The sequence below is a fragment of the Rhamphochromis sp. 'chilingali' genome (assembly GCF_963969265.1).
Source record: "Rhamphochromis sp. 'chilingali' genome assembly, chromosome: 1".
Classification (NCBI taxonomy): Eukaryota; Metazoa; Chordata; class Actinopteri; order Cichliformes; family Cichlidae; genus Rhamphochromis; species Rhamphochromis sp. 'chilingali'.
In genome coordinates, this window is record NC_137929.1 from 49,108,593 (window position 1) to 49,120,860 (window position 12,268).

The 12,268-nt window shown below is 43.6% G+C and overlaps 1 protein-coding gene and 1 long non-coding RNA gene across 2 annotated transcripts; both read left to right on the forward strand.

Annotated features, from left to right (window-relative positions):
- Positions 1–4,685: 4,685 nt before the first annotated feature.
- LOC308408405 (uncharacterized protein) lies at positions 4,686–6,399 on the forward strand (the record flags this gene model as incomplete). The annotated part of the gene is made up of 3 exons (XM_080900625.1): positions 4,686–5,012; positions 5,103–6,333; positions 6,396–6,399. The coding sequence occupies exons 2-3, from the start codon at positions 5,324–5,326 to the stop codon at positions 6,397–6,399; spliced, it is 1,014 nt and encodes a 337-aa protein (XP_080756751.1). The 5' UTR covers positions 4,686–5,012; positions 5,103–5,323.
- A 458-nt stretch (positions 6,400–6,857) lies between these two features.
- Positions 6,858–11,929, forward strand: LOC308401907. The gene is made up of 3 exons (XR_013972649.1): positions 6,858–6,993; positions 11,510–11,657; positions 11,748–11,929. It is a non-coding gene; the product is annotated as an uncharacterized lncRNA (long non-coding RNA).
- Positions 11,930–12,268: the final 339 nt, after the last annotated feature.

Consider the following 12,268-nt stretch of genomic DNA (forward strand, 5'->3'; position numbering starts at 1 on the left):
AGTTCCATACTGAAATGGGTGGTATTATGTCAGCAATAGGAGCTGTTCAAGTTGATATACAAAAATGTGGAGGGCGAATTGACGAGGCTGAAAAAAGAATCTCCAACGCAGAGGACGAAATCACCTTATTGAAAAATGATATGGAAAGCCTTGAAAGACAGCCCAAACTTCTATCTAAAAAGGTGGAGGATTTGGAAGGAAGAAGTCGGCGTAATAACATCCGAATCCTCGGCATCCCTGAGAAAGAAGAAGGTACAGATCCACGTACTTTCATGGAGAAGTTTATATCGGACATTTTGAAAATCCCCCCTCCTGTCCTGGAAAGGGTGCACAGGATAAACACAAGGCAAAGCTCCATTGCAAACTGATCGAGAACTTTTATAATTAAGTGCTTAAGTTACAGAGATCGAGAAGGCATCATGAAAGCCGCTAGGACGACAAAAGAACTGACAATAAGATAGCCTTCCTGCCGGACCTGCCTGCAGAGACATACAGACAGCAGCGTCAGTACGATGGTGTGAGGAGCTGCGGGAGATTGGATTGTGGAAACATCGGATCATTTATCCAGCGAGGCTGCTTTTGACCAACGAGGAACGTACGCATGTATTCGATACACCAGCGGATGTGGATGCCTACATTAAGAGCCTTAATCAAGTACAAGATGTTTGATAAGGTATATGATGGTAGATCACTAACTCTGTTCTAACTGTATTTACGAACCATAATGGACTGAACAATTTATTATATTGCCAAAGGGTTGTTATACAATGCTGGGCTAGACATTGGTTGTTTTGTTCTCTTAATAAGAGTTACTAGTAATTTCACTTATTGTGTCAAATCTGTGAGAGTAAAAACTTGACAAGGTGGATTTATTTCTATTGTTATTATCTTTTTTTTGTTTCTTTAGTTAAATTCTTTTAATCAATTGTAATTACTCTAACAACTGTTGCTAAACGCGGGTGAACAGTTCCTCGGTTTAGGGTGGACATGTTCCAAGAAGAGGACGGAAGTATTTTGGGGGTTAAGGGATGCCTGTATGTTCTTACACAGGCTGGGGTGTGGGAAGGGTTGCTCTCTCAAATCAGTAAATGCTTAACATGGTACAATACTGTTCTTTTGTGTATATATATGTGTGTATTTATTTAATAGTACAGTTTTAACATAAGTGAATATATATGGCAGAAGTCTTGATTGACTGTGTTTCTTGGAACTGCAGAGGTCTACGTAAGTTAGTAAAAATAAAACAAGTCATTAGTAGGATTAAGAAATTAAAGGCCAAAATTGTGTTCCTACAAGAAACTCATATGCTAGGCAGTGAGACAAATAGAATGAAACATATATGGCCCGGTCAAATCTTTTCAGCGCCTTACTCCTCCAATTCCAGGGGCGTCATGATAATGATTCACAAATCTATACCTTTTCACGTTGAGCATGTGCTTAAGAATTGTAATGGACGTTTTCTAATACTACAAGGTAATCTACTATCTACTAGACTAAATTTAATTAATATTTATGGCCCAAATGAAGATAATCCAAACTTTTATAGCAATTTATTTCTTAAAATTTCAGACTTGCAAGGTAAATGTATAATTGCTGGGGACTTAAATTGTGCTTTGAACCCACAGAAGGATAAATCTTCAGGCATGGATAATACTCATAATAGAACACAAAAGGTGATCAGGCAATTTATGAAGGAGTTAAATTTAATTGATATATGGCGAGAGCAAAATCCAACCAAATTACAATATTCTTGCTGGTCAGGTACACACAAAGTGTACTCCAGAATAGATTACTTTCTGGTATCAACTGAGCTGGCTCACTATATAAAAGATTGCCAGTATAAGGAAATAATAATATCTGACCATGCAGCCGTTATTTTGACTTTCATAGAACCAAAACTGATCAAAACTCTGATTGAATGGAGGTTTCAATTGAAGTGGATGCAGGACAAACAGTTTCTTGAGTTTTTAGGCAAGCAAATTAATGAATACTTTGAGCACAATTCAGATCAAACATTGGCAAGTGTGAGATGTGAAGCCTTTAAGGCATACTTAAGAGGGCAAATTATAAGCTATTCTAGTAAGAAAACAAGAGAAAGAAACCAAAGGATAAAATATCTGGAAGAAAAAATAAAAATGTTAGAAGAGATCAGCTTTCAATCAGGTCAAAATAATGAGCATATTGTAAAAGAATTATTACTATTGAGAACGCAATACAATGAAATGACAAGTGAAAAAGCAGCTGTAAATTTATTGAGATTAAAGCAACAATTCTATGATCAAGGTGAAAAACCCAGCAAACTCCTGGCTTGGCGTATAAAAAAGCAGGAATCTGAAAAGGCAATTACAAAACTTGAAACTTCAAATGGAAATATCATAGTAGACCCATTAGAGATAAATAATGCATTTAAAATGTTTTATGAAACGTTATATAACTCTGAATTCAACAATGCAACTAGAATGCAATCTTTATTTCTAGATAAACTTGATATACCAAAAATTTCAGACAAAGACAAAGAAAATGTTGACAGGCAAATTAGTATATATAAAATTATAGATGCTATAAACTCTCTAAATGCTGGTAAAACAGCTGGCCCAGACGGATTGCCAATTGACCTTTATAAATACTTCAAAGATAAATTAGCACAGCCCCTCTTAGATATGTATATAGAATGTTTTAATACTGGTAATCTTACTGACTCATTAAGGGAGTCCCTGATAATATTGCTTCCTAAACCTGGAAAACTAAATAACAAGTGTGAAAATATGCGTCCTATAAGCTTAATTAACACAGACACTAAAATTATTTGTAAAATTCTTGCCAAAAGATTAGAAAGTATTCTTCCAGTTATTATAGGAGATGATCAAAATGGATTTGTTAAACATAGACAGGGTTTTCATAATGTAAGACGAGTCCTCAACATTCTTCATAATCAAAGTGAGCAGGAAGATACAGCCATTCTTTCGCTTGACGCGGAGAAGGCCTTTGATAGAATTGAACGGTCATATCTCTTTGATGTCATTGTTAGATTTGGGTTTGGAAATTTATTTCTGCATTGGATCAAGCTATTACACTGTCAGTCTGTTGCTCAGGTTCAGACAAATGAGATAATTTTTGTACCATTTGACATTAAAAGAGGGTGCCCGCAGGGTTCACCTTTATCTCCACTTTTATTCCTTTTAGCTATTGAACCGCTGGCAATAGGTGTTAGAACCAGCGGACAAATACAAGGTGTTAGGATTGGTAGAAAGGAGCATAGAATTGCTTTATTTGCTGATGATGTCATATTATTTTTAAAGCAACTAAAAACTTCTGTGCCTGCTATAAAGGATTTAATAGACCAGTTTGGGGCCTTCTCAGGGTATAAAGTTAATGTAACAAAATCATCATTAATGTTACTTAAACAAGGGTATAATCAAAACGTAAGTCAGAATATATCTGGCTTTACTGTTAATTCTGAACTCACTTATCTAGGCATTAAAATAGCTCCTTCATTAAAAGATGTGGTGGTACTTAACTATAATACAATTCTACAGAAAATTTCCAAAGATTTGGAGCGTTGGATAAGTTTACCACTATCTATTATTGGAAGGATAAGTGTTCTTAAAATGAATGTATTACCTAAACTGTTGTATATGTTTCAAAATGTCCCACTGGCTCCTCCTGCTGGATTGTTTACTAAATTAGCATCATTAGTCAGAGAGTTTATCTGGAACAAAAAGCATCCCTGCATTCGCTTGTCTTTGTTGTATCTTCCCTTTGACACAGGGGGGTTGAAATGCCCCAATTTTTACTGGTACTATCTGGCTATTCAATTAAGGACAATAATGTTTTATTTTTCATCCCAAAATACCCCGTCATGGGTGAGGATGGAAGCAAATTCTCTTAAAATGCCATTAAATTTGTAGAAATGTTGCTATTACAAGTGTATTCTAAAAATCTTAAACTAACAGCCCATCAAATTAAGTGTATGGATTATTGTACATTACAGGCAAAACGTATGATTGCATTAAATTGGTAAACATCAGATCCTCCTGCTATTGGTGCTTGGATAAATTCTTTGGCACAGTGTATGGCAATGGAAAGGATAACGTACTTTCTCAAAAACAAGTTAACATATTTTGATGAAATTTGGATGCCATTTAAAAACTTTATAAAAGAAGTAAACATCGGACAACTCATGTAGGAGTGTGGATGAGGAGAAAATTGTTTAGTATGTGCTAGCTATTTCTATTGTCTACTTTTTTTTCTCTCTCCTTTCTTTTTTTTGTTTCCTTGAATATGTATAAATGCCACATATTGTACAAATGTATACATATTATATGTGGGGCTTTTTTGTTTTTGTTTTTTAAAAAATTATTTTGTTGTTTGGAAGAGAGCAGGGTGGGAGGTGAGGGCGGGGGAAAAGGGTTCCTATTACAGCAGCATATTATTGGGAAAACAAACCTTTGTATGTTGTTGCAAAAGCAATAAAATTTATATTTAAAAAAAAAGTCTAAATAAAAAAAATAGGTGTAAAATATTAGTAAGCTTATACAGCAATAATAATACTATATTAGGTAACTGAATTTGAACAAAATAAGGAGAGATGCCACTTACTTTTGTAAAAAAAAATAAAACAAAATAACAATAATAAATAATTCTGACACATATAAAAAAAGTGTTTAAAAGCTGTTCTGTTTATTTAGAAAAGAAACGTCCACTTCATATGGTGTCAGGGTCCTGGGAGTGGGCGACCCAGGATCCCTGAGCAGTCATGTATTATATTATTATTATTATTATTATTGCTGTGTATTTTGGTGTTGCTCCCCCTTCCCTGTGCTTGTGTATATGTGTGTGTGGGTGGCTGAGCACTTGTTTATAGGCGGCGTCAGGCCTGGAGGGTGTGGCCCTGCAAGGGGACTGGCCACACCCGAAGCCACACACCTGCTGCTGATCAGGCCTCGTCGGGGGAGCTACTTAAGAGAGTCTTGGAGCTCCCACCGACGCGGGATCATTCCTTGAGACTCCACGTTAGTCGTCCCATTGAATTGAGTTAATGTGTGTAAGTGTATGCCCGCGGTTATTTGTGTCCTGACGGCTGCGTCTATTGTTTCCCGCAGGAGGAGCGTGGAAGGCACGAAGAGCAGCGAGCACCGGGGGGTGCTGACACGGGAGCGGAGAGCACAGAGACACGAACTATTCACGCAGAGACACGACACGGGAGTCTGGGAGAACACGGGGATTTATTGTTGTTTTTGTTCCACTCTGTAAATAAACACACTGTTTATACATAGAGCACCGCGCCTGGGTCCTCCTTTCCCCACACCTTCCACGGTGTGCCATGCCGCACCGTGACAGAATGATCCCGCCACTTATGGACCCAGCGGTCTCCGAGGAGAGGCTCAGGAGGGAAATTATGGATGAAGTGTACCACCTATGTGAGGTGTGGTGGGAGAAGCCAGCGGAAGGTTTGCGTCGCGCCGTGGAGAGGCGGCTGCAGGAGATGCTTTTTAAATTCCCCTGGCTGGTGGGCTCCCTTAATGCGGTGGTCCTGGACTTTCTACTTTCTACCCTCCACCTCCACTCTCCTCCTCAGGCTGCCCACCAGCTCGGACAGCTGGTGGATTCACTGCCTGAGACGCCGGCCCCGACGTCTACACGGAAACGACGTTCGCGCCGCCAGCGTTCCTCACCGCAGCCACATCCACGGTCATCTCAAGAGCCGGCTGTGGTGAGTAGTACGGACAATTTTCCATTTCCCTCACCATCTGTGTTTGTGTCTGCAGTGGACGAGCTGACAGCGCAGGTAACATCACCTCGGTCAGAGGTCTTCACACCACTCGCTGCTTCACCATCTGCGGTTGTGGCGCTGTCGTCATCTCATCCGCATGCGGTCATCCCTCAGCCATCTTCTCCACCAGCGGCAGCCTCCATTCCACTACCCACTCCAGCAGCCCTGTCCGGAGGGGGCGACCTCACACGCGTCCAACGCCTGATGGACTGGGTAACTCACACCACCAACGCAAGGGCAAGAGTGGTGGGGTTAAATGCCATCGAGGCAATCCTGGAGGGAAACCCCTACCTCGGCCAGCTCAAGGGAGTTTCCGCCTGCCTTGGCACCCTGCGTAAAGCCCGGGGGGTGGTGCAAGCTCGGGAAACCTCAGACTTCGTCCAGCTGCAGCAGGAGCTCAGCATGCCCGAGCAGGAGCTCAGCGAGCCGGAGGAGCTCGGCATGCCCGAGCAGGAGCTCAGCGAGCCGGAGGAGCCCGCACCGCCAGCTGAGGAGCTCAGCGAGCCGGAGGAGCTCAGCATGCCCGAGCAGGAGCTCAGCGAGCCGGAGGAGCCCGCACCGCCAGCTGAGGAGCTCAGCGAGCCGGAGGAGCCCGCACCGCCAGCTGAGCTCGCACCGTCAGCTGAGGAGCTCAGCGAGCCGGAGGAGCTCGGCATGCCCGAGCAGGAGCTCAGTGAGCCGGAGGAGCCCGCATCGCCAGCTGTGGAGCTCAGCATGCCCGAGCAGGAGCTCAGCGAGCCGGAGGGGGAGCTCTCGCTGCCGGCCGAGGAGGAGCTCTCGCTGCCGGCCGAGGAGGAGCTCTCGCTGCCGGCCGAGGAGGAGCTCTCGCTGCCGGCCGAGGAGGAGCTCTCGCTGCCGGCCGAGGAGGAGCTCTCGCTGCCGGCCGAGGAGGTCAGCAGACCGGAGGGACCTCCACGTCTAGCGCGGCCTCCTCGCCGTCCACGTCCGGTGCGTCCACGTCAGCGATCGGCGCGTCAGGGACCTGTTGCCACGCCTCGCTGTTGCTCACCGGAGCAGCGACGTTGCCATCGGACCCGTGGCAGGCCGCCGGAGGGGCAGCGCCACCGGACCCGTGGCAGGCCACCGGAACCGTGGCAGGCCGCCGGAGGAGCAGCGCCGCCGCCACCGGACCCGTGGCAGGCCCCCTGAACTGTTTTGCTGCTGCCGCCGGACCCGGGGCCGTCCGCCGGAGCTGCTACGTCGCCGCCGTTGGGCTCGAGGTAGGCCCCCTGAACTCTCTTGTTGTGTTGATGGGCCGCCTGTGACTGTTTGTGGCGTCTTTTCGTTTTCTTTTTGCACCGCTGCGGGATGCGCGGTCTGACTCTGAGACTGTGGACTGGGTCGGTTTGTTGTTTTGTTGTTTTTGCTTGTTTTGGTTCTGGCCCTCCGTCCTGGTTCCCCCCGCCGCCCGCCCTGGGTTGGTTGTGCTGTTTTTTGTTTTGGTTTTGGGGTCGTCGGGAGCCTTAGAGGGGGGGTACTGTCAGGGTCCTGGGACTGGGCGACCCAGGATCCCTGAGCAGTCATGTATTATATTATTATTATTATTATTATTATTGCTGTGTATTTTGGTGTTGCTCCCCCCAGGGCCGTTGCTAGCCATTTGGGTGCCCTAAGCACAAATGCTTTATGGTGCCCCCCCCCCCCGCCACTGAAAAAAAAAAACCATTAATACTTTTGAATTTCTCAGTGGAATTTGTTTAATTAAATAACAACAAACATGACAGTTAAACAAATAAATAAGGTTAAAGGAGGTTAAAAATACTGTTACAAATAAATACTGAAACAAAAATTGAACATTGGAACAAGAACAAAGAGCCTGGCAATAATGTGTAATTTTTTTTTTATAAAAAAATAATATATATAATATAATAGTATTATTATTATTAATATATTTACAAATAGTTTCACAATAGAATTTAAATAAACTTAAATAAGAAAAATAAGAATTTGAACACAAAAGCCACATTCCTTAAGTAACTATGTTAAACATTTTTACAATTCGTTGTCAGAGTATGCCCTAGACTCTAGGGCATACTCTGACAACCAGAAAATGCAGGCGTGGTGTGCCTCTCTAGGGCCTAGAGAGGCACACGCCTGCATTTTCTGGTTGCAAAATCAGCTATAAGGTCATCATATGATAGCTTCTGAGCCACGTCACCATTGATGCTGATAACAGCCAGACCACTTAAACGTTCCTGCCCCATTGATGAACGCAGGTACGTTTTAATGAGTTTGAGCTTTGAAAAGCTTCGCTCAGCAGAGGCAACTGTGACAGGCAGGGTCAGTGCAATACGCAGAGCAATCCACAGATTGGGATATACCTCTTGAAGCTGATTGTCATGTAAAAATGACAGCATTTCCAAAGCAGACGTCTGTGGTGGCAGCTGAGGAAGGTTGATGATTTCCTGCATCATCTCAGGTCCATCAATGTCAGCTACTCCCTTATCTGTCAGTGTCTTCTGTACTTCAGTGCAGTGTTTTTTTTTTTTAAATCCTCCTTGGACATCCCATTCACTTTGCTGAAATCAAGCAGCACTCCATATTTCTCCTTCACTTGATTCATGGTCTCAAACCTCTCCTGTAGGGAGATTAAAGCAGTGTCCACAACACAATTGAAAAATGTGACCTCAAGCTTTTTAAGGGCATCATGGAGGGGCTCATCAACAGCTTCATATGCAAACTGCCTTTTTGTGCTCCTGAGCCTTTTCTCCTTCAACTGTGGTTCTATGTTCAGGGCCTCACAGAGTTCTTTGGCAGCTGACACAGCCTCATCAAACCCAGACTGTCTGTATTTAGAGAGGTTACTTTTGGCAGTGTCAATGAGCCTGACAGCAACATCGAGCTGCATGGAGCTGGACTGTAGTAACTTGTTCACCTGGTTTGTGATTGTAAGAAGTTCACACCACACGATGGAGCAAATCAAAAATCGAAATGAGGCTACTTCCTCAGCAAGCACTTGAGCCTCCACCTTTGCGACTGCATCACTTACAGCTTCTCTGGCCTCCAGGAGAGCACCCCTCACTTCTTTTGTCTGACTCCGGACAGCAGTTACACTTTGAAGCCTGCTTTCCCATCTAACGTCACTCCAAGATTTAAGTGTCAATTTCACATGTTTTGTTAAAATGGCCCATCGCTGGGTGGCACTGGAAAAGAAATTGAACAACTTCTGCAAATACCCAAAGTAGCCAGTTGCATCTGGAGTGGACTTGGCAGCATCAGCTATGACCAGATTCATCGTGTGAGCTCCACAAGGCACAAACAATGCTCTCGGGTTTAATTGTAGCAGTCTGGCCTGAACACCTTGCTTCTTCCCCTTCATGTTGGCCCCATTGTCATAGGCCTGTCCTCGACAGTTTTCAAATGGAATGCCAAGCTCCTTCAACTTGTCAAGGACAACATTGGACAGGTTAAGGCCAGTTGTTTGCTCCACATTTATATAGCCAAGAAAGTATTCTTTAATATCTGGTTGTGCTTGGAAACAAACAATGCGTACTATGACTGACATTTGTTCAGTGTGACTCACATCTGGAGTACAGTCAAGAATGATGGAGAAGTATTTTGCCAACTGGATTTGCTTCACAATGGCGCGGAATGTTTCTGAAGAGATAATCTGAATTAGTTCGTTCTGTGTCTCAGGGCTGAGGTAATGTGTGTGGGAACCTTCATCTTTTATGTTGGCCAAGTGATTTGCCATTACAAGGTCATATGTTGCCATAAGCTCTACTTCCTTCAAGAAGTTGCCATTGTCCGGCTCATAAAGACAGTCAGAAGAGCCCCTAAAAGACAAATTTCTGGAAGCCAGTGAGAGAGTTATTGAGAGTAATCGTTTGAGAATCTCTCGCCACTTTTTCCTTTCTGCCTCTAGTAAGGTCAACTCCTGTTGATCTATTGCCATGCTTTTCTTTAGCCGTGTGTCCAGTTCTCTCCACTTAAGCATGCACTGTATGTGGTCTTGGCTACACTCATGACCCCTCAAACGGATGTTGATGTTCGACCAGTCACTGAAGCCCTCTGTACTCAGCTTTATATCCTTCACACTGAAAAGCTTACATGCAAAGCAGAACACAGCATTGTTCTGCGGTGAGTACACTAACCAGCTCCGGTGAACCTTTTCTCCATTGGGAAGAATTTTGAACTTAAGGCTAGTGTGAAATGCTCTTCCATCAGGCCCCTTTGGAAAATTAAAATCAGAGCTGACATTAAAAGGACCTCTCCGCACAATTTCAACACGATCAGCATCTACAATGTGAGCTGGCCAAACAGCAGGATCGGTTGAAGGGGGCACACATGTCTCCACAGTGTCACTTTCTGATAGTCTCTCAGTGACAGGACTCTCAGTGGTACTTGTGTATGGAACTGTACCTGAACTGGTGGTTGATGGTTCTTGTTCTTCTTGGCTAGGGATTGTTGCAGGGTCTACAATGGCTGGTGGTTGATGTCCAGGGATGGCACTACTACTGGATGGTTCATCCTGTCCTTGAGATCCTCCTTGAACATATTTAAGCATTGACCCTGCATACAAGAGAAAATATTCAGGGATTTTACAGAAATACAATTTTGAATCTACAGTAGGCCTACGAAAGATTGCATTATAAGACTAATAAATTAAGTAAGTCACTGGTACATTTAAAAATTACTAACTATATTTTACATGTATAGATTTTCATAATGGCAAATGGCAATATAAACATGCTGTACATAATTTGATATAAATGCGCAAGTAGGAAATCTATATTACTGGAAGATATAGGTTTCATATTACAGTTTCACCAACAGATGTCGCCCTTGATCTATGAACCTAAAGAAAGACGAGAACTATTTATGTGTTCAGACGTCAATGGCATAAATAAGATATGCGTCTTTATAGATATCCTGAAATGCAGCAACATACAAAGTAATCTTGTCTAATCTGATAATAATACTTGACTGCATCACTGACCTATCCCAAAGTTAAGGTTAATCAGTAGCATGCATGACGTTAGCCAGCTAGCAACCTGAGGAGGGAAATGCTAGTCTCACGAATCACGATAACGTTAGCAATCGTGAGTCACGATTGCTAACGTTATCTGAAAACCGTCAATTGAGTGACCATGATGAGTTGCTTTTAGTAGTCCATTCTATATTCATATCCACAACGTAAACAAACTACCCAACATCAATCATTTGCAACATTTGTTAACACAGTATGAACACTGCTAACAGGAGCTATCACAGAGTTGACGGACATGAGCGTGCAAGCAAGGGCTACAATAATGAACTTTTTTTATTATTATTATTTAAACATTGCCTTACCGGCAAGCGACGCCTGAGTTTCATCACGCTTCCTCTTCTTCTTTCTTTTCTCCGCTCCCGACTCCTGTTGCCGTTTCGAGGCCATGTTCAAACAGGTGTTTACCAATTATAGAACAGACCACTGGGAGTGGGGGGGCACCAGGAGGAGACTGGAGACAGGGCACAAAGCAGATTCACCCCTTTTCTCGAGAAAATTGTTTTATGTTGCTTTTGTATTGTTTAACCATATTAATGCATATGATATTTATAGTATTAATATGGTTTACTTTTTTTTTTTTTTTTTTTTTTTTTACGACCCTGATTTTTTTTTTTTTTTGGTGCCCTACCGGCCATTTGGTGCCCTACGCAGTGTGCGTTATGTGCGTTTGCGGAGCTACGGCACTGGCTCCCCCTTCCCTGTGCTTGTGTATATGTGTGTGTGGGTGGCTGAGCACTTGTTTATAGGCGGCGTCAGGCCTGGAGGGTGTGGCCCTGCAAGGGGACTGGCCACACCCGAAGCCACACACCTGCTGCTGATCAGGCCTCGTCGGGGGAGCTACTTAAGAGAGTCTTGGAGCTCCCACCGACGCGGGATCATTCCTTGAGACTCCACGTTAGTGGTCCCATTGAATTGAGTTAATGTGTGTAAGTGTATGCCCGCGGTTATTTGTGTCCTGACGGCTGCGTCTATTGTTTCCCGCAGGAGGAGCGTGGAAGGCACGAAGAGCAGCGAGCACCGGGGGGTGCTGACACGGGAGCGGAGAGCACAGAGACACGAACTATTCACGCAGAGACACGACACGGGAGTCTGGGAGAACACGGGGATTTATTGTTGTTTTTGTTCCACTCTGTAAATAAACACACTGTTTATACATAGAGCACCGCGCCTGGGTCCTCCTTTCCCCACACCTTCCACGGTGTGCCATGCCGCACCGTGACATATGGAAAGACACTATCACGCTTATATACAGTTGAAGACTATATATCTTATTTTTACACTGGAACATGAACACAACCCACATTTGTGGATCTGTGGGACGTTGGCAAGGGGAAATTTGTCTCAATTCGTAAGTGAGCAAGAGGAAAGTTGTGTGTTTGGATAAATTGGGTGGAGTTTTTGTTGTTGTGGGTAGCATGGTGCCACAGTGGTTAGCACTGTTGACTCCCAGCTGGAAGGTTCTGAGTTTGATTAAACCATCTGAACTTTTTAAATAAACATCTTAA